The following is a 26385-nucleotide window of genomic DNA, read 5'->3' as shown; positions in this document are numbered from 1 at the left end:
GCATTATTTGTTTCAGAAGTACAGATCTGCGACTCAACAGTCTTGCACAATTCACAGCGCTCACCATAGCACATGCCCTCCCCAATGTCCATCACCCAGCCACCCCATCCCTCCCACCACCCACCACTCCAGCAACCCTCAGTTTGTCTCCTGAGATTAACTCTCTTATGGTTGATATTCTGCCACTTTGGGATACAGAATGCCAAGAGCCTTTGCAAACCTTTTATTTTATTTTATTTTATTTTTTATTTTTAGAGAGATAGTACACGTGCAGGAAGAGGGGGAAGGGACAGAGGGAGAGAGAGAATCCTAAGCAGCCTCCACGCTCAGCCCAGAGCCCAACAAGGGGATTGATCTCACGACCCCGAGATCATGACCTGAGCTGAAACCGAGAGTCAGACACTCAACCAACTGAGCCACCCAGGCGCCCCAAACCTTTTATTTACTTAAATCACACTTTTAAAGATAAGCAAACTGAGGCTCAGAGAAGTCACATGCCTTGTCCAGGGACACACAGCCTCCACGCAGCAGAGCCAGGATCACAGTCCCAGCACTCTGTCGATCGAGTGCCGGTGGTTCTGTGCCGGGTACTTGTACTGGGGGTGTTATCCCTCGCTTCCCCCACAACCTGGGAAGTTAGAGTCTGTGTGTTCCCACGTTATAGATATGGAAACGAGGCTCAGAGATCGAATGCTGTTTGCCACGATCTCACACGTAGGAAATAGCAGAGCTAGGTTGGCAACCCAGATCCTGTGCCTCCCCTGACATCTTAGTGACCGGGTCTCTGGTGTGTGATGACATCCACCTGTGTGCCTCCACACTCTCCCAGTCAGACAGTCATCAAGACAGACAGGGGCTTAGAGGTGATGGCATTCACACCTCTCAGACTCACAGTGTGGCTGCCGTCGGCGGCTGCAGGGCACCCCTCTGCCTTGTCCTAAAGAACATCCTAAGCGGGACTTTTCCTGCCCAACGGACCCCTACTCCCACCTCCGTTCAGGTGGAGTTTCTGATAGAAGATAGTTCTCTTTTGATGGTTTGGTTTTTGAGATAGTGATAACCTTGTTTTTGTAAGATGAATTTTTTATTTTCTGATAGCTCTTTTCTCTCACAGTTGATAAAGGCATTTACTCATCGCCATTCTGCCAGCTAGCTTCTCTGGCAGAGCGATGCCTTTAACGGGGCTCTCACAACGGAGGTGTCCTTTCTCCTTCACTTAGCAATTGCACTGATATGCGGGACCTGACTGCATAGATGGCCTCCAGTTCGGTAACACTCCTTTAGGAATAACCCTAACCGAGTCTGACCTTGGTGGGAGATAGTTGAAATCTGTCACTGTGGCCAGAGAGGTGGTGTGGCCTGGGGAAAGGTCAAAGGCTTTGGAGTCCAGCAGGCCTGGGTTTGAATTCTGACAGCACTGTTTATAAGCTATGGGACTTTGGCTGAGTCTGAGCCTCACCCAACTCACCTGTAGTTCGGAATTAAACCTACTTTAGGGAGTCTGACAACGACATGAAAGCATGTAATTCGTGGTATGTTCTTAGCATGTTTTTAAGTGTCTCTTAATTATTCAACATTTGCTGAATATCTGCTTTGCTAAGTGATGGAGATTCATCAGTGAATAAAACAGATGCCTTGCCCTCCGAGAGCCTATGGTCAGCTTGGAGAACTGACCCTTTCATAAATACCTCCAACGCAGTGTGGTCCGCGCCAACGGAGAGGTCTGTACAAGCTCCCATGGGAGCAGAGAGGAGGACAGCTCCCTCCGCCAGGGATGCAGGAGGAGGTTGTGAGGCATAAAGCACCTGCTGTGATAAATGTGCCGAGTGAGCTGGGAAGCAAGGAACGGGAATATAGAGAAGGAGCTACTTGACAGAAAGGAGACATGGAGATAAGATGGTAACCATCTCTGCTCAACCTCGGATGTAACCCCTGTTGACTGGGCAGGAAGGATTCATTATTTGCCCTTAGAGATGAGGAAACAGTCTGTGCACAGTGGCTCACCTGAGGACACGAAGCCAGGTCTTCCAAATCCAATCCCAGCGACTTCTCCTAGAGCCAGGTTGCCTGGCACAGGACTCTGAACATGGCAGACCTACACCAGATGGTCAGTGAGCACCAAGTGAAAAGGTCAAAGATCACAGATGCTCCTTGAAGCCTAGATCCTTCTTCTGTGGACATGAACTTCTTGTGAGCATCTCTGAAGGAAAGAAGGCCCAACTGCCAATTCAGGGCACTGCCAGGCACTTGATTGAGGAATGTTCTTTCTGTCCCGGGAGATCTGTGCATTCTAGGGCTGCTGGATTCAGGAGACAAAGCAACTCTCAAACTGGTTCAAGTCTTATACTCTTTCTGTATCTGTAACTGTTGTAGCTCAAAAATGGAAATGTGGGTTCCAGAACATTCCAAGGCACTAACTGTTACTTGTTCTTACAAATTGATCTTCCAGTTCCATAGGAAGCTTCTCAGATGTCCCATTCTTCTAGTTTTAGGTCTTGTCTTTGTAAACTCACCCCTGCCTCTCTGAACTATTTGGCTAAATTAATAGTACTAATAGCTACTATTTATTCAATGCATACTGTATCTCAGTGTATCTTAGTTGTTTTACATAAAGTATTTCAGATGCTGACAGTAGGCATACAAAGTAGGATTTTTCCCCGGAGGGATGTGGAGCTCCGAGTGTCTAAATGACTGGGGCTGAAGTCCCATACCCAGTCAGGGAGGAGCCGGAACTCGAATCCAGGTCTCTCTGGCCCCAGTGCCCACATGCTGCTCCTCGTGTTCTTTCCCACCATGCCTCTGTGTGAGAGTGCCCGGTGTGTCTACTGGGAGTGGGTAGAGGGCATGAAGGGGATGGTTCCCAGAGAAGAGCCTAGAAAATGAGCCTAGGGACAACCTGGAAGGGCTTTGTAGACCAGCCTAGAAGTCTGGTTTTGAAGGCAATGGGGAGCACAGGACAGTCCTCGAGCAAAGGTATAGCATGATTCTGGTCTTGGATAGATCTCTCTGGCAGTGGTATATGCAGATGGGTTGGTTTCTCAGACAACAATAGGGAGGCCAACTGGAAGACTGTTTCAGTAACTAGTAGGGTTAGATAAGGGAAGAAGGCCTGATTTGGGGCAGATTTTGCTGCTTTGTATGAAGGAGAGGTTGCATTGCAGGACATTATAGACTGGTTTTCTTGACCACTTGTATTTTAGCTGTAAGGGAGAGGCAAGAAGTTTCGACCTTGGAGAATGGATACATAGTGATAACATTAATTAAATTAGGAAGTGAGGAGGGGAAGGGGAAGGAAATAAAGAGGATAAGTTCACATTAGATTTGAGCTGCTAATAGAATTTCTAAGTGGATGTTCGCTGTTGACAGTTACCAATGGTACCAATGGGCAGACGGATAAATAAGTGTTGACTTGGGAATAGTTCTGACCTGGAGACAGAAACTCAATGGGCATCATCGGTGTGGATGTGAGAGGGGGCAGGTGGGAGGGTAGAGTATCGAGAAGCAGGGAGTCACGGATGGAACCCCAACATTCAGAGGGTGGGCAGGGGAGATACAAAGAGATTAGCCTTAGAGGAAAGGTAGGGAGCTGATGACAAAGAAGCTGTTGGAGTTGGCCATCAGCAGGTCATTGGCAACCTCAGCAGGCACAGTTTCTGCCCCCTGTTGCAGGCGGAAGCAGGGTCACTAGGAGTTCAGAAGTGAGTGAGAGGCATAGAGTAGAAGCAATTCCTTCTAGACAGAGCAGGGGAGGAGACAGATGGGAGTAACCTGAGGAGGAGGCAGGTTCATGGAAAGGTTTATACAAGGTGGGGGGAGCCTTGAACGTGTTGTCAGCTGTGGGAAAGGAGCCAGGGGGAAGATTAGGAGCCCAGGAGAGCGGGGAGATGATTAATGAAAGGAGGTGGGAGACATGGAGTAGAGGGCGGATGCAGGAGGACCAACCCTGGGAAAGGAAGAAAGACCCCACTTCCTGTGGGTTGGGAGAGGGCAGTAAAGATGAGAAAAGACCACGTTAAGTTTGAAGGTGGAGGAGAGCGGAATACAGGGGAGGGTCCGTGCCGGCCCTCTAGAGATGAGTTGCCTTGCTAGGTAAGCCCTTCATGGCCTGAACTGCATGCGTTCCCTTCCATGTGAGGCCGACTGAATCCGATCAATTATATTGTGTACTGTGGCAGTAGAGACAGACACGTGGCTCCGTGGTCAGATCTGAAGCCAGGCGGCCTGGTTGGAATCCAGTCTCTGCCACTTCTTAGCAGTGTGACCTTGGGCAAGATAAATAACCTGTCAGTGCTTCAGTTTCCTTATCTGAAAAATGATGATAAGACCAGTACACATTTCATGAGGGTAATTTTGAGGATAAAATGAGTTAATGTCTGTTAAAGGCTACGAACAATGCTGGGCACATGATAGGTGCTACACAGTGTTTGTTATTGTTATTGGCAATAATAGTCCCTGATGGTTTTCAGTGCTTGCAGGGTCCCAGGAGCGTGCTAAGTGTAATACGTAACATTACCTAACTTAAATTCTGTACTAGTCCCAGGGAAGCAGGAGTTATTATTATTTCCTTTATCTAGATGAAGAAAAGAGGTTCAGAGAGGTTACCCACTTGCCACAGTTATACAAGGAGTAAGGACAGAGCCAGGATTTGAGTCTACGACAGTCTGACTCCAGAATCCGTTCTGTTTCTACACTGGCTCTTCTACGTTTTCCCTGGGCTCCTCCCAAGTTAGGACCCCCTGTCCCTGGTACCCCTCCTTCCCCGTGTCCCATGGCAGCAGGTTCCCAGGACGTGTGCTTTCTCAGTCCCTGGCTTCTTGGGGACAAAGAGTTTGTACCCAAGGGTCTGAACTTGGGGAGAGAGCTCCTTTACAGTTGAGCACAGGTCTAAAGATTACAAATCTAGCAGAGGTTTGGGCGGGTTTCTTGCCACTTAAACAGAGCAGAGGACCTTCTGTTGAAATGACAGGAGTATGAGTGTTATACGAAGGGTTATAAAAAATCGCGAGCCAGAAACCTCTGAACATCTGGTTTTCATTTGAGTAGCTGCTAGCTAGTTCATGCCTTTATCTGAGCAGCTCTCATGTTCAGGGCTAATAGACGCACAGTTTGTTTCTTTCCTGGTTCATATTACATGCCAGCCTGATATTTTTATTTTATTTTCATTTGTGTCATAAGCCAAAAAATCCATGCAAGAGTGCAAGGGATGGACTGTGTATTTTGGACAAGCAAGAAAAAGCCCAGTGCACTAAGGCAGGAAGACTCGGGTGGTATTTTTCACAAATATGGTTTGCATTTTTCTCAAGCTTATAAATGCAAGCTCTTCCGTGGAAACCTTTCATTTGGGAAATGGTTCCTACTAGCATTATCTCTTTTTAAATGAGAGGAGAGGAAGGTGAAATCTTTTGAACGGCTTCTGGGTGCCATGGAGTACGCTGAGCACAATTTATTGACATGAACTCACTTTAATTCTCGTAACCACCTTGTGCCTTCAGAGTTGTTATCCCCATTTTCTGGGTGAGGCAGGGGATTGCATTCAAGGTCACACAGAAGCAGAGCTAAGATTCAAACCCAGGTCCATCTGATTCACAATTATTTTGCAAGTTTCCAGCCCTTTTTGAAGGCACTCTGCACTGTGCTGAGCTCTGTCTTTTGTGTTCAATAAGTAATAAAAACACCTTTAGTGAGGACACTAGGTCCTAACAATCCTGAAAAGGAAAGACGAAAAGATACATAGCATAACGAAGAGCACTGACTTCTAGTCAAAATCCAGTGCTTCCTGGTTAAATATAAGACAAGTTTCCTTTAAAATCACTAATAAAGAAGGGAATAGCCATTAGCAGTGTTTTAGAAGCTCTGGCCAACATAAGACAGACAACAGGAATAAGAGGTAGAGACAAAGCTATCATTATTTGTGAAAGGTATGTTTATATTCCTAGAGAACCCAGAAACATTAATTGAAAAACTATTTACCTTAATAAGAATTCAGAACTTGCAACTGGGATACAAGATAGCTTTTCAAAAGTCAATAGATTTCCCATATACTTGCAATCACCAGGTATGAAATACAATAAAAAAATGCCCCAGTCAAAAAAAATCAATAAAAATTAAAATATCACTTAATGAGAACTATATGTGACCTGTGTGACAAAAACTGTGAAATTTTATTGAGAGCCATAAAACAGGAGATGAATAATTAGGAAATATTGCATGTTCCTAGATGAGAAGGTGAAACACTCTAAATATGTCAATTTATAGGTTTAATGGTATGCCAAACCGAATCCTAAAGGGAATTTAGGAGATGTGATTGAATGGTTTAAGGCTTCATCTGGAATAACAAACAGATGAAAGCATGGAAGAAATTCCAAAAGAATAATGAAAGAACACTCATCTTTAAAGACACTAACGTATCATAAATCTAAAATAAAAGAGACCAGGAGTCAAACAGATTAACGAAGTAAAACTGCCTAGAAATATTACAAGCTATATGTAAAACTTCAATATTTGGGGGAAAAAAAAGAAGAATTGCAAGTTAAGTTAACGGAGAAGGAAAGGATTAGTCGATAAATGTTGTTAGAATAACTTAGAAAAGCAGAGCTTAAACCAGAGGCTGCAAAGTGGCATTCAGAGGGACAGATGTGGCCGAGAGACACAGAGAAGGCATTTTGAGCCTAATATGTAAAAATTGGACTGGTTCCCATAAAACCGTAGGTTTATGGTTTACCTTTAAAAATTTGGAGACCGAAATTCCTGCAGGAACAAGTCCCTGCCCTCTCGAAAACTCTGTAATTCACCACAGTCTACACCTCATCCTGTTTTCTCACACCTGACCTGCTTTACTTCTTTAACTTACCTGCGTTGGCCTCTGGAGGAATTTGAGTTTTCACCCTTTGATTCAGACTTTACTTCACACCACATGCCCAGATAAATTCCAGATGGACTAAAGAGGTAAACATTTGAAAGCCAAACTAGAAGAAGGTAAAACCCAGTGTTCGCGTATCCCTGGCCTAGAGAAGGACTTTTAAGCTTAAAAGAGTCACTGAAGGAATCACAAAGAAAAAAAGACTAGCAAATGTTTACATTAAATTGTAAAACTTCCATATGTCTTATAAGTCTTGTCAAAATAAGAAGGAAAATAGTAGACTGAGAAAATATTTGAAGTAAATATGAGAGACCAAGAAAGGGCTAATATCTATATTATGTTCAAGTACATATGCTGTGAAAGAAATTATGATCTGATAGACAAATGGCGCAAGTTCCCATGCAGAAAAGTTTCCAAAAATATACAGTATGGTGTAAACATCCATGAAATACATTTAACCTCATTATTAATCTAAGAAGTGCAAATTAAAATAATTGTGTATTTTTTTTTACCTATAAATTAACCCCCTCCTCCAAGTTAAAACCCAGTCCTGAATGGACTGCAGTAAAACTGTACCCATATATATTACTAGTTGCATTGTAAATCAGTGCAGCCCTTTGGGTAAGCAAGTTGGCATTTTATATTGAATCATAAAAATGTTCATATCTTCAACGTCCAAGAGTCTTTCTTGAAGGAATAAGCTGATACTTAGCAAAAGCTACTTGCTTATCTCAGCATTGCTGACAATCATGAAAAATTGGAAACAATCCAATGTCTAATAATAAGAAAACATGTAAGCAAATTATGGAATATTCACTTGATGAATATTACTCAGCCATTAAAAATTATCACCATGAAGTATATGAAGCATGGGGAAATGCTTGTAATTTTCAGCCCCGGAAGGACACAGAAGCTATGTTTCCAGCACGGATGCATCTATTAATAACAGCGTAATTTGTCTGATCTGATAGTTGAGGCAGAACTGGAACTGGAACCCAAGGCTCTCAACTCCGAAACTGTGCCGTTTGCACAAGCCTGTCCTGCAAACCGAAGGGCTAGTCACAGGGCGTCCGTCAGGGTTGTGTCTCAGGCTGACGGTTGGAGTCCGTGCTCTTCCCAGCGGACTCTAATGCAGTCCTTAGAGCACTGATGATAGGGACTGCAAAAGGGACTTGTCAGCCTTATCACCTCTGAGAGCTGGCCTTTTCTACACTTTCCTCCTGTCCCCAGTTGGCACGAGTGATAAAGGGAGCAAATCTAGAGACCAAGAAAGGATCTGAGTGGAACCAGAGTCTGCTGGCGAGTGTGGTAGGTACTGTGGAATGCGTGTGTTTCTTCAGCTTTCTGTGACACACCTAGATGCATATAAATATTCCCACTGTTTTTTGTTTTTGCTTTGTAAAGAATGCATTAAGTTAAAACCATTAACCATGAAGGCACACCGCGCTTTCTAAGTCAGCTTTGCTGGAGGGGAAAGGCAGGACCCCAGGTGGTCCCTCCATCATGAAAGCCTAGTGTTAGGGGAAAGCAGAGAAGGCTTAGTGGGATTTTTTTCTTTCAGAAAGAAAGCCTATTTTAAAGAATTGTGAGCTTTGCAACCTGAGCCTGCCATTCTGTTTCCTGCACCCGCCATACCCAAAACGGACAAGAATTCTCTGCGTAGCGGAGTTTACCATGACAGTAATAATCCCTTATGTCATATAGGACTCTTAGCCTACTGAGCACACTGACATAGAGTTTTTTGCCTTTTTATTTAGGTCTTTACAACCCAGTGAAGTATGATGGTATTTGGATTATAGTCCCTATTTCATGCGAGTGGCAGCTGAGGTTCTGAAGTTAAGGGTCTTTTCTGCAAGGCTCGTTTAGTGGTCCAAGATCACCCAGCAAGCATATGGGCAAGCCTGGGTTGCAATCCGGTTCTCCCATCTGATTGACCCAGTTACTCATTTATCCTTACAAGCCCACATTCATCCAGTCTGCATCTCTTCTGCAGCTTCTCTGCTGGGGCAGTGGTGACGGCTGAGGACACATGTCTCAGGGACGTGCCCTGGTGGATCTCTCAGACTGCAGGGAGAGGGTCGCTGACCATCACTGTGACTAGGCTGAGTTATGAAGGAAAGGGAGTTATGAGACCTGAGACACTGAACAGGGAGAGCGCGGCAAGTGGCAAGTGGGGAGAAGGCAGGAGGATTTAAGACTGATGCCCAGGGGCCACTAGCATTTCGTGTGTTGAGGAGGAGCCAGAGAAGGAGCATGAGGGAGGAGTGGCTACAGTGGCAAAAATGTCAGAAAGTGCTTTTTCTTTTTTTTAATCTGAGGGAAGAGAGAACTTCAAGAAGGAAGGACTGGAAAATCATCTCGAATGCTATTGACAGGAACTTGTGGCTGAAGGTTATCTATATCTCCCTCCGGGGGTCCCACCCTAATGAAAGCAGTGATTTAAAACGAGGAACAAACCCACAAAGACAGAAAGAATAAGAGACAATAGCCATCAAGAGATGTCAGCAGACTTGTAGAAAACAGAAAGTGGGCTGAGTTAGCAGCATAGAGAAAGCTAAATACTGAGCCTCTCCTGATTCAATGTCAGTGAGAGCAGAGCCCCCAGAAAACCTCAGAAACAGGGGACTAGGTGCAGCAGAAGGCAAGGGGAGGCCATAGAACTGAAACGTGGATGGGTTCAAGTCTCTGTGAAAGCTAAGCAGCGACAATTAGACTCTTAGGTCTCCCGGCCCCATCTCACACAATCAAATTATCCATCAAGCGTTAAGAGTAGAATAAAGATGATTACAGCCATGCAAGCTCCTAAAACCACACCTCCCATTCACCTTTTCTCAGGAAGCTCCTGGAAAAGGCACTCCATCAAAACCATGAAGGAGACCAGCAAGAGGGGTCCAGGAAACAAGTGGCTCAGTAAATGAGAGAGGAGGTGAAGAGAAGGCCCAGCATGATGGATGTGTAGCAGGCCCAGAAAACAAACAGACCAGACCGCAGCAGGGCAGAGGGCTCAGGAGGGAGGTCCCCCAGGCAAAAAGAAAAACTGTGAGCCAGACAGATTACCTGGTACCATTCAACCACGTGGAAAATTCTATTTCAGAGGGATTTTAGTTTTGTTGGATCGTAGGGGTAGAGTTATTAATAAAAAGAAAACATAGGAAATGGAAGCAAAAAAATGAGGCTTTTCCATTAGATCGCACCGGGCAGGAGTAGCTAACCGTAGTAGTAGATAACACCAAATGTAAGTAAAACAACAGTTGTATAAGCACACTGTTTAGAAATAGGTAAATTCTACAAGAAATAGCCAAAAGAGCTGAGACTGGTTTTCTGGGGTATGGCAGGCCAACGTGTGTGCGAGTAGGGCAGACAACTGCTATTTTCATCATAAGCTTTATAGTGTTGTTTGACTGCTTAAACTATGTGCATACATTACTTTGAATTAGAAAAAAAAATGTTAGAGAGGTCAAGGAGGAAGGAGTTGAAAAGTGTGCATTGGCAGTAGCATGACAAAGCTCAGGACGATCCCCTGGTTCCTTCCACACCCCCTCACTTAGCCCAGTCCGCTGGGAAGGCTCATTTGCGAGTGAGTCCCACCTCCAGCACTCTACCCAAGCAAGTGTGCACTTCGTTCACTCAGTCTGTTCTTTCTGCACCTTCATTGTCCAGAGTGATCCAAGGTGAGGCTACCACAGTGATTGAAAGCTGTAGACAGTCCCTCAAGCTTTCCATACAGTGTAATGATTGGAAGAAGAAGTTTTGGAGCCTGAGTACCTGGGTTCAAGTTCCTGCACCTCCTCTTGTCAGCTGTACAGCCTTGGGCAGACGTAGCCGAGAAAACAAATCAGGCCCTGGGAGTGATGATTGGCCCAGACTTTGTTACGAGGGGAAATGAGTTAATGTGTGCAGAGCAGGCTCCCCACCGGGTGCACGATAGATGTCAACATTATTATTAGTCCAAATTCTGCTTTTGTATTTATTGCTTTCACAAGTTACATAGTTGTCCAGATTTAGGTTTTGCCTTTTTATGCCCAACTCTGTTTACCCTGCTAAAAAAGCAAATCAATTAAAAACATATACATTGGTTGTCCTTTTTTTTTTTTTTTTTTTTAGCCGAGCACTACATTGCTCTCTGGAAGAGGCAGAGGCAGTGCCCTCTGGGGTCCTTGTCCCTTAAGAGCTTCTCACAGCCCGAGAATTAGCACTGATAACATGAGGGCACGGGTTACCATGTAGTGCCTAGTGAATTGTCAAGGGGATTTTGAGAAGGCCAACAGTGAGGGTAGGGTCACTGTAGCCTAGGGTGGGCCAAGAAGGCATAGAGGATTTGGTTAGGAAGAAAGGAAGGGAGGAGCCACGGAACAAAAATCCAGGACGAGAAGCTCCTGGAAGTGCAGGAGCATGCCGGCCGACCGACCGTGACTGCGAATGAGAAGAGCCCGTTCAGATCTGCAGCCACCCAGCTGTGAGACTTTGAGGAAGGTAATGACCTTCCCTGAGCTACAGAAGGGTTAAATGAGATCATGCAGTGCACCCGCATTCCACCTGACATGCTGTAGGCTCTCCCATGATCTTCTTTAATTCGTACGTGGACTCTGAATCTCAAAGCAGAAGCATGTTGCCTGACTGAGGCTCTAAAAGAAGACATTTTCTTGGTGGGGGTGGAGGTGAGGGTAGAGTCAGAGCACTAGGCCTAAACTGTGGTTCTCGCCAGCCTAGTTACTAACCAGTCTCAAAGGTTGTTCAGAGGGCGCCTGGGTGGCTCAGTTGGTTAAGCGACTGCCTTCGGCTCAGGTCATGATCCTGGAGTCCTGGGATCGAGTCCCGCATTGGGCTCCCTGCTCAGCAGGGAGAGTCTGCTTCTCCCTCTGACCCTCTTCCCTCTCGTGCTTTCTATCTCTCATTCTCTCTCTCTCTCAAATAAATAAATAAAATCTTTAAAAAAAAAAAAAAAAGGTTGTTCAGAGAGGAGGGCTATTTGCAGGGTGGGCACGTGGGGCCTCCAGTTCAAACTGGGGAAGTCTCTCTTGCCCCTCATTACTGACATCCACCCGCTGACTGCCCTTCCCGGCCTCGATTCCTCTGCTCCTCCTAGGTTCCCACCCTGCTGCTGCACCTGATTCTGGGAAAACCTGCCTTTGAACGTGTTCCTCTTTCGAAACACTCCAAGGGCCCTTTTCTGCCTGGTCCCTGCCTGCCCGGCCCCCAGTGCTGAGCGGCAGTATGTTCCTGGGGGACCCTGATTGTTGCTCCCCACTCGGGGCTTTCCACGTGGATTCACTGCGGGCACTAACGGCATCGTGACCCACTTCTTTGTCACCCATATCAGACTGCTGCACCATCATATCTCAGCCGACCGTTTGCCAACCTGACCAGGTGCCGAGAGCTGGGGCTACAGACGGGCTCAGGCCCTTTGGCCCTCCGAGTGCTAATTGCCCTAGTTTCCAGTAACCAGTTGTTCGGGAGACCTACCAGTTCTTGCCTCTGTAACCTTGAGCACGCCTTTTCCCTTCTCTGAGCCTTCATTTCCTCCTCTGAAAAATAGGGATAGTGATACCTAACGCTTAATGCCAGGTGAGTGTCCAGTGAGATGCAGGAGATTTGTGAGCTTATCACAGGGCCCAGCACATGGCAGCCTCAGTAAAGGACGGTGCTGAGAGCCATCACTATTGTTGTTACCTTATTGAATGTCTGCATTTATTCCTTTGTTATTAAACGCTTGTATCTGTCTGTGCTTCAAATCTAAGAAGCTTAGGTGGGAAGAGTGAAAGGTCCAATATTCTAGCACATCTTTGACGTTCAGAGGCTGTTTGAAAGTGCTCTCTGGCCCAGTGTCTTTCTCTTAGCGTACTGGCCTGGCAGTTGAGTGTGAAGGTTGGGATTTCCCCGGGGTCTGGGAGGGACAAGGGATTAAACTCAGCCATCGTGAATTAAAGCCACTCTCCCTCAGACCCAGGTGCTTCGGAGAGAACGAGTACGTGCACCCTCCGGAATGCTGGCCGGCCGCCAGGAACGGCAGGTGAAGGGATGCCGGCTGGGTAGCCGCCGAGGCCGAGGCAGGCGGCGATGCTGCTTCTACAGGTGCAGCGCTCAGGACCCAGGGGTCTTTTACTCTAGCCCCCAGAGGAGGCGGAAGGCCCAGCAGGGGGAGTCTGTTCACTGGGACAGTGGTCATGCTTTTCCTGCTTTCTGCTACATCCTTTGGAAGCCTCAAGCACCAGCAAGCCCAGCATCAGCCCCCCTCACCTGAAGTGGGGGCGACTCCAGCAGCTTGCTGGAGACACGTGTGTGCACACGTGTGCATGCTCTGCCCTTGGCTACTGGGCCCCCAACGTGGCTGTAGCACAGGGCTGTGCCCCTGTTATGGGCATAGCCAGGGTTCTCAGGGTGAGCAGTAGCAGAGGGAAGAAGCCCAGACTTGGCCAGTATGAAGGGGCTCCTGGGAAATGTCCCCAGGGCATCTAGGAGAGGCCGGACTCTTATAACTTATCTTTCACAGAAAGGGAGTAATGTTTATAGGATGTTTATCCACGCACTGGGGGTCTGAGCCAAAAGGCAAAGGGAATTCGGCAGCCCGAGCTCTTCCATGAGGAAGACACCTAACATCTTACACAGACTCAGTTGTGTCATAATAATGGAAGCCAGTGCTGGATGGAGATGCTGCTGGAGCGTGAGTTGCTGCTTTCCTACGCTGACAGCCTGGCTTCCTCTTGTCCTGTGCTCAAGTGCACATGCCTGTATGCGTGGCATACCAGGAGCCCTTGATGAGGGAGAAGTGAGCTGAGGTCAGCCAGGGGACAGCCAGGAAATACTGGCACGCTGAGCAGGGTCCACGGCCCCCTATCCATAGTCACTCAGTTGCTAAAACTCTAACGCCCACTGTGTGTCGGGCACTGTATAATCACCTCCATTTTACAGATAAGGAAACTAGGACATAGAAAGGTGAAGGAACTTGCTCGAGGTCACACAGGAGGTGGCCAGGTGGGATGCGAATGCCCAGGGCCTCTCTCTAAAGTGTGTGCCCTTCCTCTTATAGCACACAGCCTCTGACTTGGCCTGTCTAAAATGGGTTTGCTTGGTTTGGTTTGCTTTGACTTGGTTTCATTCTACCTCCCACCGATGAGAAATTTACTGCAAGCTCCACAAAGTGCTTCACGTGCATTATCTCAGTTAATCCCCATCTGCGCTATGAGATAGGTCGGTAAGGACCCGGGATTCAGAGACCGTGAATGATTTGCCCCGGGCTGCACAGCTAGTGAGAGGCAGAGCAGGAAGTCAGACCCTGGTCTGTCTGATTGCATGGCCCACGTGCAGTCCCAGGTCAGGTAGTTCTAGCCAATGAAGTCAGATTATGCAGGAATTATGCCAGGGCCCAGAGGGGTTAGAGACAAAGCATGGGGAGGTAGAGTCCAGCTGACCACGCCTGGGTTGGTGCTAACACTCCAGCCCAGGGGACTGGAGGAAGGAATCAAGGTCCTGGAAAAAAGCCTGGCCAGCCACAGGGGCTGCTCCCTAGTGCTCCAGGGACCCCATGGGCTCTTACCATTCGAGCATGCGTATAGCTGAGAGTATAGTCTGCCTCCAATACTCTCACTGGGCAGAGAGCAGATGGTTCCAGCACATGGATGGGCCAGCATGTCATGGGTCAGGGAACTAGGGAGACCTCCCCTCTCGGTCTGGCCCACACAGGGGCTGACGTTTGATTATACTAGGTCTGGCCCACACAGGGGCTGATGTTTGATTATAACCTGGTATAATGGTGGCTTAGATTCCTGCTGCTCCCAGAGAGTCAGAGGTGGCCAGAAGTTTCCATAAACTTTTCACAACAGCAACTATTTCTCAATTCCTTACAAGATATGTAGTCTTTTGCTTTTGCCATTTGGGCAGCTTCTGCCTAGAGGCCGAGGGAACAATCTGTCTAGATGGCCAGAGCAGCTATAAAATATTTAACTTGAGCATATAATTGCATTACGATGATCTCTAATAGGATTTGGTGTCCAGCAGAAGTCCAACTTGGCCTCTGGCCCAAAGACAGAGACCCACGTTATTATGTTGAGTGTTACCTACTAGATAAATAACAAAGAAATACGGTTCAAATCACTGTGCGACTGACCGACACACATTATAGTTATTGTAAAGAAAAATCCACCAGAGTTGGAGAATTTATCCATCTTGTTAATCATTTTATTGTGTTATATCCTGAAACAGGTAATTCAGGTCCATAATTCACAGAAGCCATTCTGACAGTTCTTGCTACAGAGAAGAGCTGGGGGTCTGCAAAGTCGTATTACCTTGGGTTCCCCCAAAACACATGATTAGGGCTCTTCAGGCACAAGAGAGCCTGTTACAGTGTCTAGCTGAATACAGCAGGCCCAGAGGAAGAGAAATGAAAATGAAGCTGCAGGTCTGGAAAAAATGTATAGCAATGAAATTCGGAAAAAATAAATAAATAAATGAGAAGCATAAAAAAGGAAATCAGCAAGGAAACCAACAGCGCAGACCCCGACAGAAGGAACCCAGCCTTGGGATTTGAGGCTTCACACGCCAAAGGACACTCATTCAACCACAGGTTGCCCTTTGTCATTTGATATTTAACAAGTGTTGAAGGAGTAGCTCCTGCAGACAAGGCAGTGGGCCAGTCACTTGGGAGATGTGGATGAGATGAGGAATTGGAAACGGATTCCTTCCTCTCAAAGAATTTGCAGTTCACTAGGGGAAAAGAGCTATACTCATAAATAACTAGACTGCAAGGTAGAAAGCAGTAGGTGAGAAGTGAAGGAGAGAGGGAAATTGCCATTAGGATTCAGATGAGAGAGAGAGAGCTGTCTTGCTAGAAGGAATCCCAGGAGGCTTGAAGGATGGAAGGTCCTGGACTTGTGTACGGGGAACAGGAGGCATGCTTCGCAGGTGCAGTCATCAGCATTGGCTGGAAAGGGGGTGTGGGTTCTGGAAGGGATGGGAAGCAATTTGGCAGCAACACAAAGAGGCCATGAGGAGAACCCTTGTGGCAAAGAAGTTATTTTGGAAAGAAGTTGGAGCGTTAAACTCCTCGTTCAGAAATTCAGGCTTTCTCCTTTCTAACATTTCCTACAGTATACTTCTTGAAATGATTTTACATTATACACAGACTCCTTTTCAAAAATGATATATTTATTTTAGTATGCTGGAAAAAATATAATTAGGTATATCAAACTATTATTTTAAATTTCTGTTCTAAATAAATTCACAACAATAAATGAGCCACAAATACTAAGTGAATAATAAGACAGATAGTACATGCCTGTGGCAGCTGCATACAGGCAGTACCCAAATAAATGACATTTAGAACCACTGCTCCAGGCCGGGGTCATGTATTCAAATGTCTGGGGGACCGAGCAGGTGACCACGGTGTCTGGGCCTTTCCTGAATAAGAAGAGATTATTGCCTTGCTGGTCTTCCAATTTTTCAGGAAAAGCCACCATTGAGATTTTTTAATGAGCTCTCCTTTTTTTAAGAAATTCTGGCAACTAACTCGGATTTTTAGACACCATACAAACAAAAGCGTCCATAGGCCTCCAGTTTGCGGTATCTGCAGTGGCCTTATCCGTGGCCTGAAGAGGCTCAATTCCAGAATGGCAGCCCAGGCCTACAGGGACAGAGCAGACAGAAAGGGACGAGGCTGGAGGCGGAAGTCCCCTCAGAATGCCGACACAGCGGTCCGGGCCAAAGGGAATCCAGCCTGGACGTTTCCATTTTCCAGGTGAAGTCCTAGCACCTTGGGTGTGCTTAAGCTGCAGGTCTCGAGGTCCTCTTTACATAGTTCTGTGTGTTCTCAGACCAGACCATGCTGACGTGGTTTTCTGTGTAGCTTGTAAGCAGTATCAAGCTTGGTGACCAGCCTGGATAAATGACTGAAGAATAATTAGCAGCACCCCCACCACACCTCGTCAGAGCATGTTTCTGTTCCTCCATTGTCTGTCATCACAGAAGAATTCAGCACAAAGTGATGTTCATTAGATGGAACTCTCTAGCCAGCAGCTAAGTAGAGCTCTTAAAAACCTGATTTCTTAAGTAATTTGTTCTAAAGACAGACTTGACATGAAGTTGGCATGATGATCAGCAGGTCGCTGCGTGGGAGCAGCAAAGATGATTATTCCAGATCTGGCTCTGGCTCGACCCCATCTTGCCCAGAACTGCTTTGCATTTCAAAAGCCTGCCTATTCTTCAAGAGCTATTCAAATACTACCTCCTGGACGACCAGGCCCTCCTCTTTGGAAGTGGTCCCCAAGTTATGGCATTCTTGCTTAATTTAGATCTCTCTGTCTCCTCTGGCTTGTCTTAATAGACCTGTGTGTAAAGTCTCAGCCTTTCTTCCAGACCACTGGTTCTCGGAGTGGTACCCAGGGTACCCACGGGCATCAGCATCCCCTGGGACCCTGCCCCTGACCAATGACATGAGAAACTCTAGAGGTAGAGCCTAGCAGTCCATGTTTTAACAAACCCTTCAGGTGACTGACAGAGGCTAAAGGGTTTTCAGTGAACCTATACTAGGGACAGGAGTAAAGCAACATTTCCTGAGCACCTTCTGTGTACCGGGGCCTGTCTGTATATACACACACACACACACACGTGCATGTATATACACATACACAGACTCACACATATGTGGTGGTGCTATTTCATCTTGTGACAATTGTGTATGTGGCAAGCGGTTTTCTCATTTCATAGTTGAGTTAACTGAGACTTTAGATGCCACATTCCTGGGATGCATTTCAGTTCAGATACTAGAGAGTGGGTCTCTGGCCCTGAGCCTCTGTGCACCAGGCTGCATCATAGAGCACCAGTCCGCCTGGGTCCTGAGTCTGTCCTGGTCAGCTGCTCCGCCCAGGCCCATCTGCTGTGGCCAGGGAGGAGGTAGCAGCGTCTGGGCCCCCTGGCATTACTCCTTGGAAGGAGCTGTCGGTGGAGAATGGGTAGATCTGTAAGGGCAGGAAAAGAATCTCCAAACATGTGAACATGTACTTCTCCTTTGAAGGCCTTTCTCTTCTCGAACAGCACAGCATTTGTCAGCCGCATCACCGTGCCGCATCTTGGCGGCCTCCCTGGCCTGTGTTCACAGGACATGGTAGGAGACTGCACGGGCAGCTTTTTCCAGGCAAGGCAGCAGAACCAGAGCCCACAGGGGGGCCTCTGACACGCATGAGAGTGGCTGCCAGCAGTCCCTGGAACAGAGAAGGGGCTCTCAGCCAGAGGCAGCTGGGGAGCTGCCCACTCTCCAGCCCTGTCCTGAGGACTCGGCCTCGTGGCCCCTCTCACAGGATAATGATGACGTGATGCTCATTATGTGAAGGCACAGAAGGCAGGTGTGAGAAGTTAGTCAGCCCATAAGTGAGCAAACTTCCTTTTCCCCATCTCCAACCCTAAACAGGAGGATTTTCTCCACTTTTTCATCTGTTTGTATAGTATTCTAACAACTGACAATTTGGGTTGATTCATTAGATCATAGGATGCTAGATCTGAAAGACCATCTAAGCCATCCACTTCACTGGAATACTTCCTGAGCCAGAGTGGATGCTCAGTAAATATTTGCTCCATGAATTTAATTTTGTAGATGAAAAGAAAGACCGTAAGAGAGGAAGGGGCCTGGCCAGTGTCACCTAGCGAGCTGGTGGCAGGAGTGGGACTAAAACCCGTTTCTCAATACAGTCCAAGCCTGTTCCTTCACATGTGACTCATGGAATCCTAAGATTTCAGGTTTAGAAGCTTATCTTTAAGGCCCCTGAAATATCTCTGCCAGTCATTAATTTGAATGCAGCCAGCGACTGAAAATGTATGATCTGATGGGTTACCGAGTCCATTCATTTTGTCATTCAGCTAACAGACTTTCATTTAAGACCTGCTGTAAGCCAAGGGTGGCACTGTTTACTAAAGGCTCAGAAGCAAATGACAAATTTCCTACCCTCAAGAAGTTTATGTTATATGGGCAGATCCATACACATCAACAGAATATGATCCAACAAAGTAAATAGTATCCTGCTCTGACACTTACAAAATTCTTTCTTCTTTTGAATTAAGTCCATTTCCCAAGGACTATAGTCCTTACTCATTGGACCTAATCAACCTAATTTAGGACCACCAAAGTCTAGTCCTTATCTTACATAATAGCCCTTCAGATACTTTTAAACAGTGGTCAGTACCCCCTGAGTAAGCTAAATTCCCAATTCCTTCAGGAATTTTTTTTTTTTTTTGAGAGACAGAGAGAGAGCCAGGGGGTGGGGGTGGGGGCACAGTGCAGGGGAGGGGCAGAGGAAGAGGGAGAGAATCTTAAGCGGGCTCCACGCCCAGCACCCAACCCAGTACAGAGCCTGACACATGTCAGGGCTCGATCTCATGACCCTGAGATCATGACCTGAACCGAAATTGAGTCCGACGCTTAACTGACAGAACCACCCAGGAATTCTTTATTTGAAATGTTTGTTCAAGTCCCCTTATCCTTCTCTTCATCGCTCTTCTACGAACGTCCTCAACTTCATCTTATCCGTCTCTTAAATGTGGCTCCCGGATGGTGAACTACTGAACTCCAGATGTGGTCTGAGAGCACAGTGCAGAGTGCACTTCCTCTCAGTCCCTTTATTCTAGGCGTTGCGCGCCTGAAACTGTAGAGCAAGGAGATGATAGCTTTGTTGGCCAGCAGGCGTTCTCTGGAGTCTGTTGTGCCGTGTACCTCCCGTCCTCTCTCCTCCGTTTCTCCCCTTGTACTCCTGCTCAGTTTCTCCACACAGTGCATATTACCGAGTGCTTGCTTTGTGTGTAGCACACACCAGACTTTTTGGAGAACCAGACTTGTTGCTTGTCTTCAAGGAGCTCATAGTCTTCTTGGTGAAATTCTTTGTGCCCCCAAAGAAAGAATTAGCAAATAACCAAAACTTAATATAATCAAGGGAATCATCATCTTTCCTAGACCCTGTCCTTAGAGTTGCTCTTCATAGTGGTTGGTAAACTTCTGGGTATGATTGAAAACAGATCTCCCAGTTCAAATACCAGGGCAGAACTGGCTTGAAGCCCAGGCTGTCAGGGGCTTTGTCAAATTTTTGTCATTGCATTGACCTAGACTATTGCAGACTGGAGGCCTTTGAATCCCATCATCTGCACAGAGAGCTGGGGCACCTACAGGGACTGACACCTCACAGGCCATGGAACAGCTTTCCAGCACCTGGCACCTTCCCAGTGCCAATCTCAAGTGCACAGGGAGAAAAGTTCTTTCAGATGTTGGCATGAATCTGCCTGTGTTTGGGCTTCTGGGAGACAACAGGTTTAATTTGTTTTGATAGTGCTTTTCCCCAGGAGGGAATGTACCCAAACACCCTGCCTTCTTCGCATTCAGCACAGTGCTTGTTTGCTTCCCTGTTTTACCATGGGGAGTTGCTGTGTGCTTTATATGTATAAGTGTGTGCGCTCACCTCCAAAAGCCCACATTGCCTTGTTAGGATTCATTAGGCCAAGTTAGTATGTTGCTTTGGTTCACAAATGAAAGGCATGTGTGACCTTTCCTTAAAACCAAAATACCAACTCTGCCAAGGCCTGAGCAAACCTCTTCGCATGCACCCTGCTACACTATTAGCTCTTCAAAATAACTCTCTTAGGTGGGTGCCATTATTAACCGCATTTCACAGATGGGGAAACCGATATGTAGAGATGACTTGTCCAAAAGGCATATAGTTAGCAGGAGGCATCCTGGTTCCTGGAGCCCATGCTCTGGTTCAGGCCATATACCGCAACCTTCAGCTTCTTTGGCGTCCGATAGAACTTGGTTCACCTACTAGATTTGCCCTTATAGCTGTGTGACCTTGAGAAAGTGACTTCAGCTCACAGTCTCCATCTGAGAGCTGTAGATGTGTAAAATGATGGCAAAGGTACCCATTTCTCATAATTATTATGAGGAATAAATTAAAATATATGGTACACCTTTCATGGTTCCATTTGAGGGAATGAGAGGGTCTCTATTAGAGTCTCCTCTCTACCTTGAGTTGCTGTAGAATTAACTCCCAGCTGTGCCATCTAGTTTGTCTTCTTCTCTTTTCCTTGTTGCCAGTAATAAGGCCAGTCCCCTTTCAGGATCAAAGAAGATGTAATAGATGTAACCTAAAGTATTTCACTAGCTGCCGTCAAGGTCATACATCCAGTCATGCAGTTGGCTGTCCCAGAGTCCAAGTTCCTTCCTCTTGCCTGAAGCATTAGCATCTATCCTACAGAGAAGCCAAAAGGAAGCACCAGAGAGTGGATCTCAGCTGTGTAATAGGTAGACGTTGGCTCTTTAACCGACTGCTCCGAAAGAGTGGCTGACATCCATATTTACGACTTAAGGAGCAACAAGAGAAGCAGTGGAAAGAGTTGCTTCTCTTGGCTGGGGCACATCACAGGGGAACAAGAGATAGAGGAGGTGCTGGGAGGGAGGCATAGGTACCGGATGAGTGGAGAAGAGAGACAGAGGATGCCTAGTGAGCTCCGGCATCACTCAGAGCCGATTCCTTCTGTCTTTGGTACTGGAATCCGTCAGCAGACTCCTGTGGCCATGGTGAGCTGGTGGAGGAGAAAAGCCACCTTTCCTCTTCTGGTGTGACTGCCCCTTGAAGTAGGAGTCCAGTGGGCAGTCAGCCTGCCTCGTAGTCCTCCTCCAGGCAGGATTTCTTCTGTGGTCTCTCCTTGTTTCCTACAAAGTGAGCCTTTGGGATTTCAAAAATGGAAAACAAAAGGTAGAAAATGAAGGCAGGCCTTTCTGGACCTCAACCGCAGATCAGGAGGACGTATTTATCAACTGTGATTCTCTTTCACCTTGACCTTGACTTGATCATCTTTCACCATCTCATTTCACAGCAGTGCTAGTGATTTGTGTCTGGGAAAGAGTAGCGAGCAGACCAAGTAAGGCACTATAATGGGTTCACTGAGGCGTCTGTGGTTTCCACATCTCCTCTAGGAAGGAGCATTGTCTTCTCTTCCTTTTGCAGACACCCCTTTGTATGTTGAACAATATTTTGTGCCACACCCAGAGAACACGCCCACTCACAACACATATCCAGAGAATGAGCTAAGGAAACATTTAGACTCCGCGATCCGATATTGATGGAAGGAAAAACAAGTTCCTGAAAATTAAATCTCCTAGCAGGACCCACTGTTGTGAGAGGAAAACAAAAGCTAGAGGCAAAGCACCGCCCCCCCCAATCCTCCAGCATACCATCCACCCAATTATGAAAATCAGTAATTCATAGGCAGCTGAAATTTTAATTCAGGTCTGAGCAGTCTAAAGGTACACCTTCTGCTAAATGAAGGCAGCTGCAGTCTGAATGTGAGCAAAGCAGGAAGGAACAATAGGGGGAGGGAATTCACCAAACACTAATTGGAAACATAACATTTATGCAATAAAGTTCACACTTCTCCCAAGCCAATGAGTGTCTCTTCTGCACTAACATTTAGTATAGAGATACCTGGTTAGTGGAGACTCATTATTTGTGCAGTCCCAAGTGGGCCGCAAGTACTTGAAAGCCTTCCAAATGGAAGAAAAACTATAGACATGAACATTTCATCCAAAAGAAATATTCTCTAAATGTCTCCCTTCCACTTCCTTGTTGCTATCGTAAAATTATTCCATGTCTCCTAAAACTTTTCCCTGCTCTGACACCAACAGCCTGGGGCAAATTTTGAAGCAAACAGACTTCTCTTCTGTCAGATTTAGCAAACAACACTATACTCGGTCACAGAAAATGTATTTTCCTCACTGTTTCACTGTGAAGGCTTTTTGGCAGATGATTAACAGGTTTGTATCTTACAGACTTCATAAATCAAAATCTAGACAGTGTGTAACACTTATCTGCAATTGATCCTGTTAAAAATGCAAGTGGTAACTATGGTAATTTATTAAGAGACATATTTTATACCCCTGGGTTTGAGAAGGACTGAGCCAGAGAGTTTTAGATCGGGGGGGGGGGCGGGGGGTCTCTGAGATCATCTGGTTGAATTCTCTCTGAGAGCAACAATGTGAACTACATGATGCTTTAATAGGGCTGAGGGGGCAAAGTCCTGGGAGTAACTTAGCCTGTTTAAGAAGTCAAGAAGGCTTGTCAGAGGAGGTGACATTTGAGCTGGATTTGAAAGGACTAGGCGTTGCCATGCAGGGAAGCAAGGGAGGAGCAAGTATAAAGATGAGGAAACAGGTGCAGGAAGATAAAGTGACACGGCCAAGGTCTGACAGCCAGGCAGTAGCAGAATAGGATCTGGCAACCAGGCCTCCTGCTTCTGCCTTGTACCCCTTCTGCTGTGCTGAAGGTGAAACCCACCCTCCCCAGTTGGACCACCAGCCAGTAGCTTAAAGCGAAAATAATCTTGCCCTAAACTTTACTCCAAATCCTTTTTTTTTTTTTAAGTAGGCTCCACTCCCAGCGGAGAGCCCAATGCAGGGCTCAAACTCACGACCCCGAGACCAAGACCTGAGGTGAGATCAAGAGTTGGATACTTAACCGACTCAGCCACCCAGGGGCCCCTCAGAATTCTTAGTTTTTAAAAGCATATTCAGAAGGAAACTTCCAAAGTCATTCTCTAGAAGGACACATAACTTGAAGACCGTAGGAACATGGATTCTTCCAGGCAAAGCCAATGGAGAGCCGAGGTGCTCAGGGCCCTGGCTTGTGAGCCTTGCTCCACCAGGACCCAGACTGCTTTGCGCTGTAAGGAGAGCACATGTTAGATTGGACCCTCTTGTTCTTAACTCTGTGTTCCTGTAAAGCGCAGCTCTTGTTAGCAGAGGGACAACATCGAGTGAGTGGAATTTCCCACCCATTCACAAAAAGAACCACGCATTTGAACTCTTGAACGCTTTTTAAGTAGTTTCCAAGTCAATAATGACAGACAGTTGGGAAAAGACTTGCGGGAAATGCACCACACTATGAATTCCTCACCATCCCTCCATCTTTTCCCTTATCGATCCATACCCAAGCTATTCCTCAAGCCCACCTCATCCGAGAAGCCTTCCCTCTGCTGGTTTTGTCCCATATCAGCTACCATTGCCTTGGCCCTAAGTACTTTGTTGCTCTTAAGGCTCAATGCCCTTCCTTGTCTGGACACCTTTTCTGCACATTTGCTCTCTTAATTAATTATAGACTCATAACATTTTAGAACAGGTAGCGGTCCTAGGGGTCATCATCTCTGCCGTCACCTTCATTTATATATGAAGGAGGTGAGGCCCAGAGAGGGGCAGGAAGTTGTTTTAGGCCCCCCAGCATGATACTGGAAGAACAGGCCCCCGTACAAGGTCTCTTTACCTCCAGGCACAACTTCTTCCATGCCCCATGCTGCTGCCTGAATGACAGCTGTTGTCTTGTTCTCCCAATTAGGCTGCAGATTTCCTGTGGGCAAGACTCACGTCTTAGATGCTGACATCTCATTTAGCAGAGGCCTTAGTCTTAGCTTCATGGCTTGTAGTTGTGAGCTAAGACAACACTTTGAATCCTTAACTCTGTCCCACCTGACTAACCCTTCCTCTCCTTTCAATTCGGACCCTGCTGACGCACTCTGAGACCTTGGGTGAGTCCCTGACCTTTCTCCGGGTCTCAGTTTTCTTCACTATTAAATGAGAGCATTAGGCTACGGTCTCTTGGATCCCTTTAAGCCCTGAAAGCCCTAGAATTTGCTACCTTACAGCAGGATCCTTTGCTGTCTTCAGAACCGGCCTCACTGTGCCCTAGATCTGTCACGTTGTTCCTTCTCCAGGCTTCTGCTGTGGAGTGAGTTCCCTCAGGGCCCAGAGAGCACAGCATCAGTGAAGAAGACCAGGCCCTGAGTCCTGGGTTCAAATCCTGCCTCCAGGACTCAGCATCTTTGTGATTCTCAGCAGGCCACTTCATCTTTCTCTGAGCCTCCTCTTTTTTTTTTTCTTTTTTTTAAATAGGAATAACAATACATGCTTGCAGATTTGGTGACAGTGAAATGGGAGAAACTTTGTGGAAACATGTGGCACAAAGAAGGCTCCAGTATAGAGTGGCTTCTTTCCCCTATTCCACACCCAGCGTTATTGAGAAACAGGCTGTTCCAAATAAACAGATTTTCTAGGTAACAGGTTTACTACCTGAAGCTACAAAACATTGACGATTTTTTTTTTTTTTTTTTTTTTTTTGCTAAAATCTTTCTTAAATGAACTCCATATTTCCTTGTCAGGTCACACAGAATATAGCAAAAGCAGTGCCTTTTGAGAGAGCTTGGAATTTTTTCATCTCAGTAAATGGGGAACCATCGAAGGATTTTAAGCAGGAGAATGACAGGATCAGATTTGTTTCCGAGAGATGGCTCAGTCCACCGGGTGGTGATGGAATCAGAGTGGGGAGCGAGAGGGGAAGCAGGAGGCCAGCCTCCAGGCTGTTGTGTTAGCCCTGGTGGCCCACAGTGGGCACCCAGCCGATAGGTGAAAACCCTGACATGGGAAAAAACAGGTCTGCATATGCCCGGTAGCTCTGCGAAAAAAACAAGGAAATGGAATATCGGCCCATTATGAGAAAAATATAAAGCACGGAAAGTGAGAAGAAGACCGCGAGACTCGCCCAATACGCCGGCCTCCACAAAGCAGCACCGCTAACAGCTTATGCTGTTTTCCCCAGTGTTTCAGCTGCAGAATTTCTAATGCATTTGTAGATACAAATTTGATATATAAAATCTTGGTTCAAGCGGACATTTTCCAGAACACATCTCTTAGCGTCAATTGAGATGCACTAAGAGTAAAAATAACGTATACTTTTTAACTCTGTCGGTTCCTTTCAGTGACTGGACTGGAAGAGCTCGAATGTGTGGGCCTGGCTAACCTGAAGTTGGATCCCTGGGTCTTCTGCTGGGTAACGAAAGCCTCTTTTCAACTCTCCTTCTCTCTTCCCCACCAGAGTCGGTGGATAACTGTCCCAGCAACTGCTATGGCAACGGGGACTGCATCTCTGGGACCTGCCACTGCTTCCTGGGCTTCCTGGGCCCCGACTGTGGCAGAGGTGAGACCTGTGCGTCTGCGGGCGACCCCCACTCCCCCGGCCCCGTGTGTGGCGCACGTCGCACTTCTCAGAGCAAGCGCAGGGCCCCGGGCCACCTGCTGCCTCCTGCGAGAGGGGCCCCCCAGGGCCGTTGTCCAGAAGCCCCGAGAGCAGGGTCTGCCTGCGGAGCCGGGGCTGGTCAGCCCTGTTGTTCACAAGGGCATGAACCTCATGTCTGTGCTGGGGGCAGGGGAAGTGGCAGTGGTGGTCCTTTTAAAAAGTTGATTTCCCCTCAGGAAACAAACTGAGGGATGCTGGAGTGGGGGTGGGGTGGGAGGGATGGGGTGGCTGGGTGATAAACACTGGGGAGGGTATGTGCTATGGTGAGTGCTGTGAATTGTGCAAGACTGTTGAATCACAGATCTGTACTTCTGAAACAAATAATGCAATATATGTTAAGAAAAAAAAAAAGAAGATAGCAGGAGGGGAAGAATGAAGGGGAGTAAATCGGAGGGGGAGACGAACCATGAGAGACGATGGACTCTGAAAAACAAACTG

The 26385-nt window shown here is 46.8% G+C and overlaps 1 protein-coding gene across 2 annotated transcripts in view; it reads left to right on the top strand.

Moving 5' to 3' along the window:
- The window catches only part of TENM4 (teneurin transmembrane protein 4), a 714583-nt gene that overhangs the window by 542144 nt on the left and 146054 nt on the right, over positions 1–26385 (top strand). For both annotated transcript variants that reach the window (XM_073879780.1, XM_073879779.1), the window contains one exon: positions 25747–25848. In XM_073879780.1, the coding sequence (XP_073735881.1) occupies positions 25747–25848 (102 nt within the window). The remainder of the gene's footprint in view (positions 1–25746; positions 25849–26385) is intronic.

This window comes from Callorhinus ursinus, unplaced genomic scaffold (assembly GCF_003265705.2).
Source record: "Callorhinus ursinus isolate GAN/ISIS: 27379988/994484 unplaced genomic scaffold, GSC_fseal_2.0 scaffold35, whole genome shotgun sequence".
Taxonomy (NCBI): Eukaryota; Metazoa; Chordata; class Mammalia; order Carnivora; family Otariidae; genus Callorhinus; species Callorhinus ursinus.
This window is presented reverse-complemented; position numbering and strand designations above follow the sequence as displayed.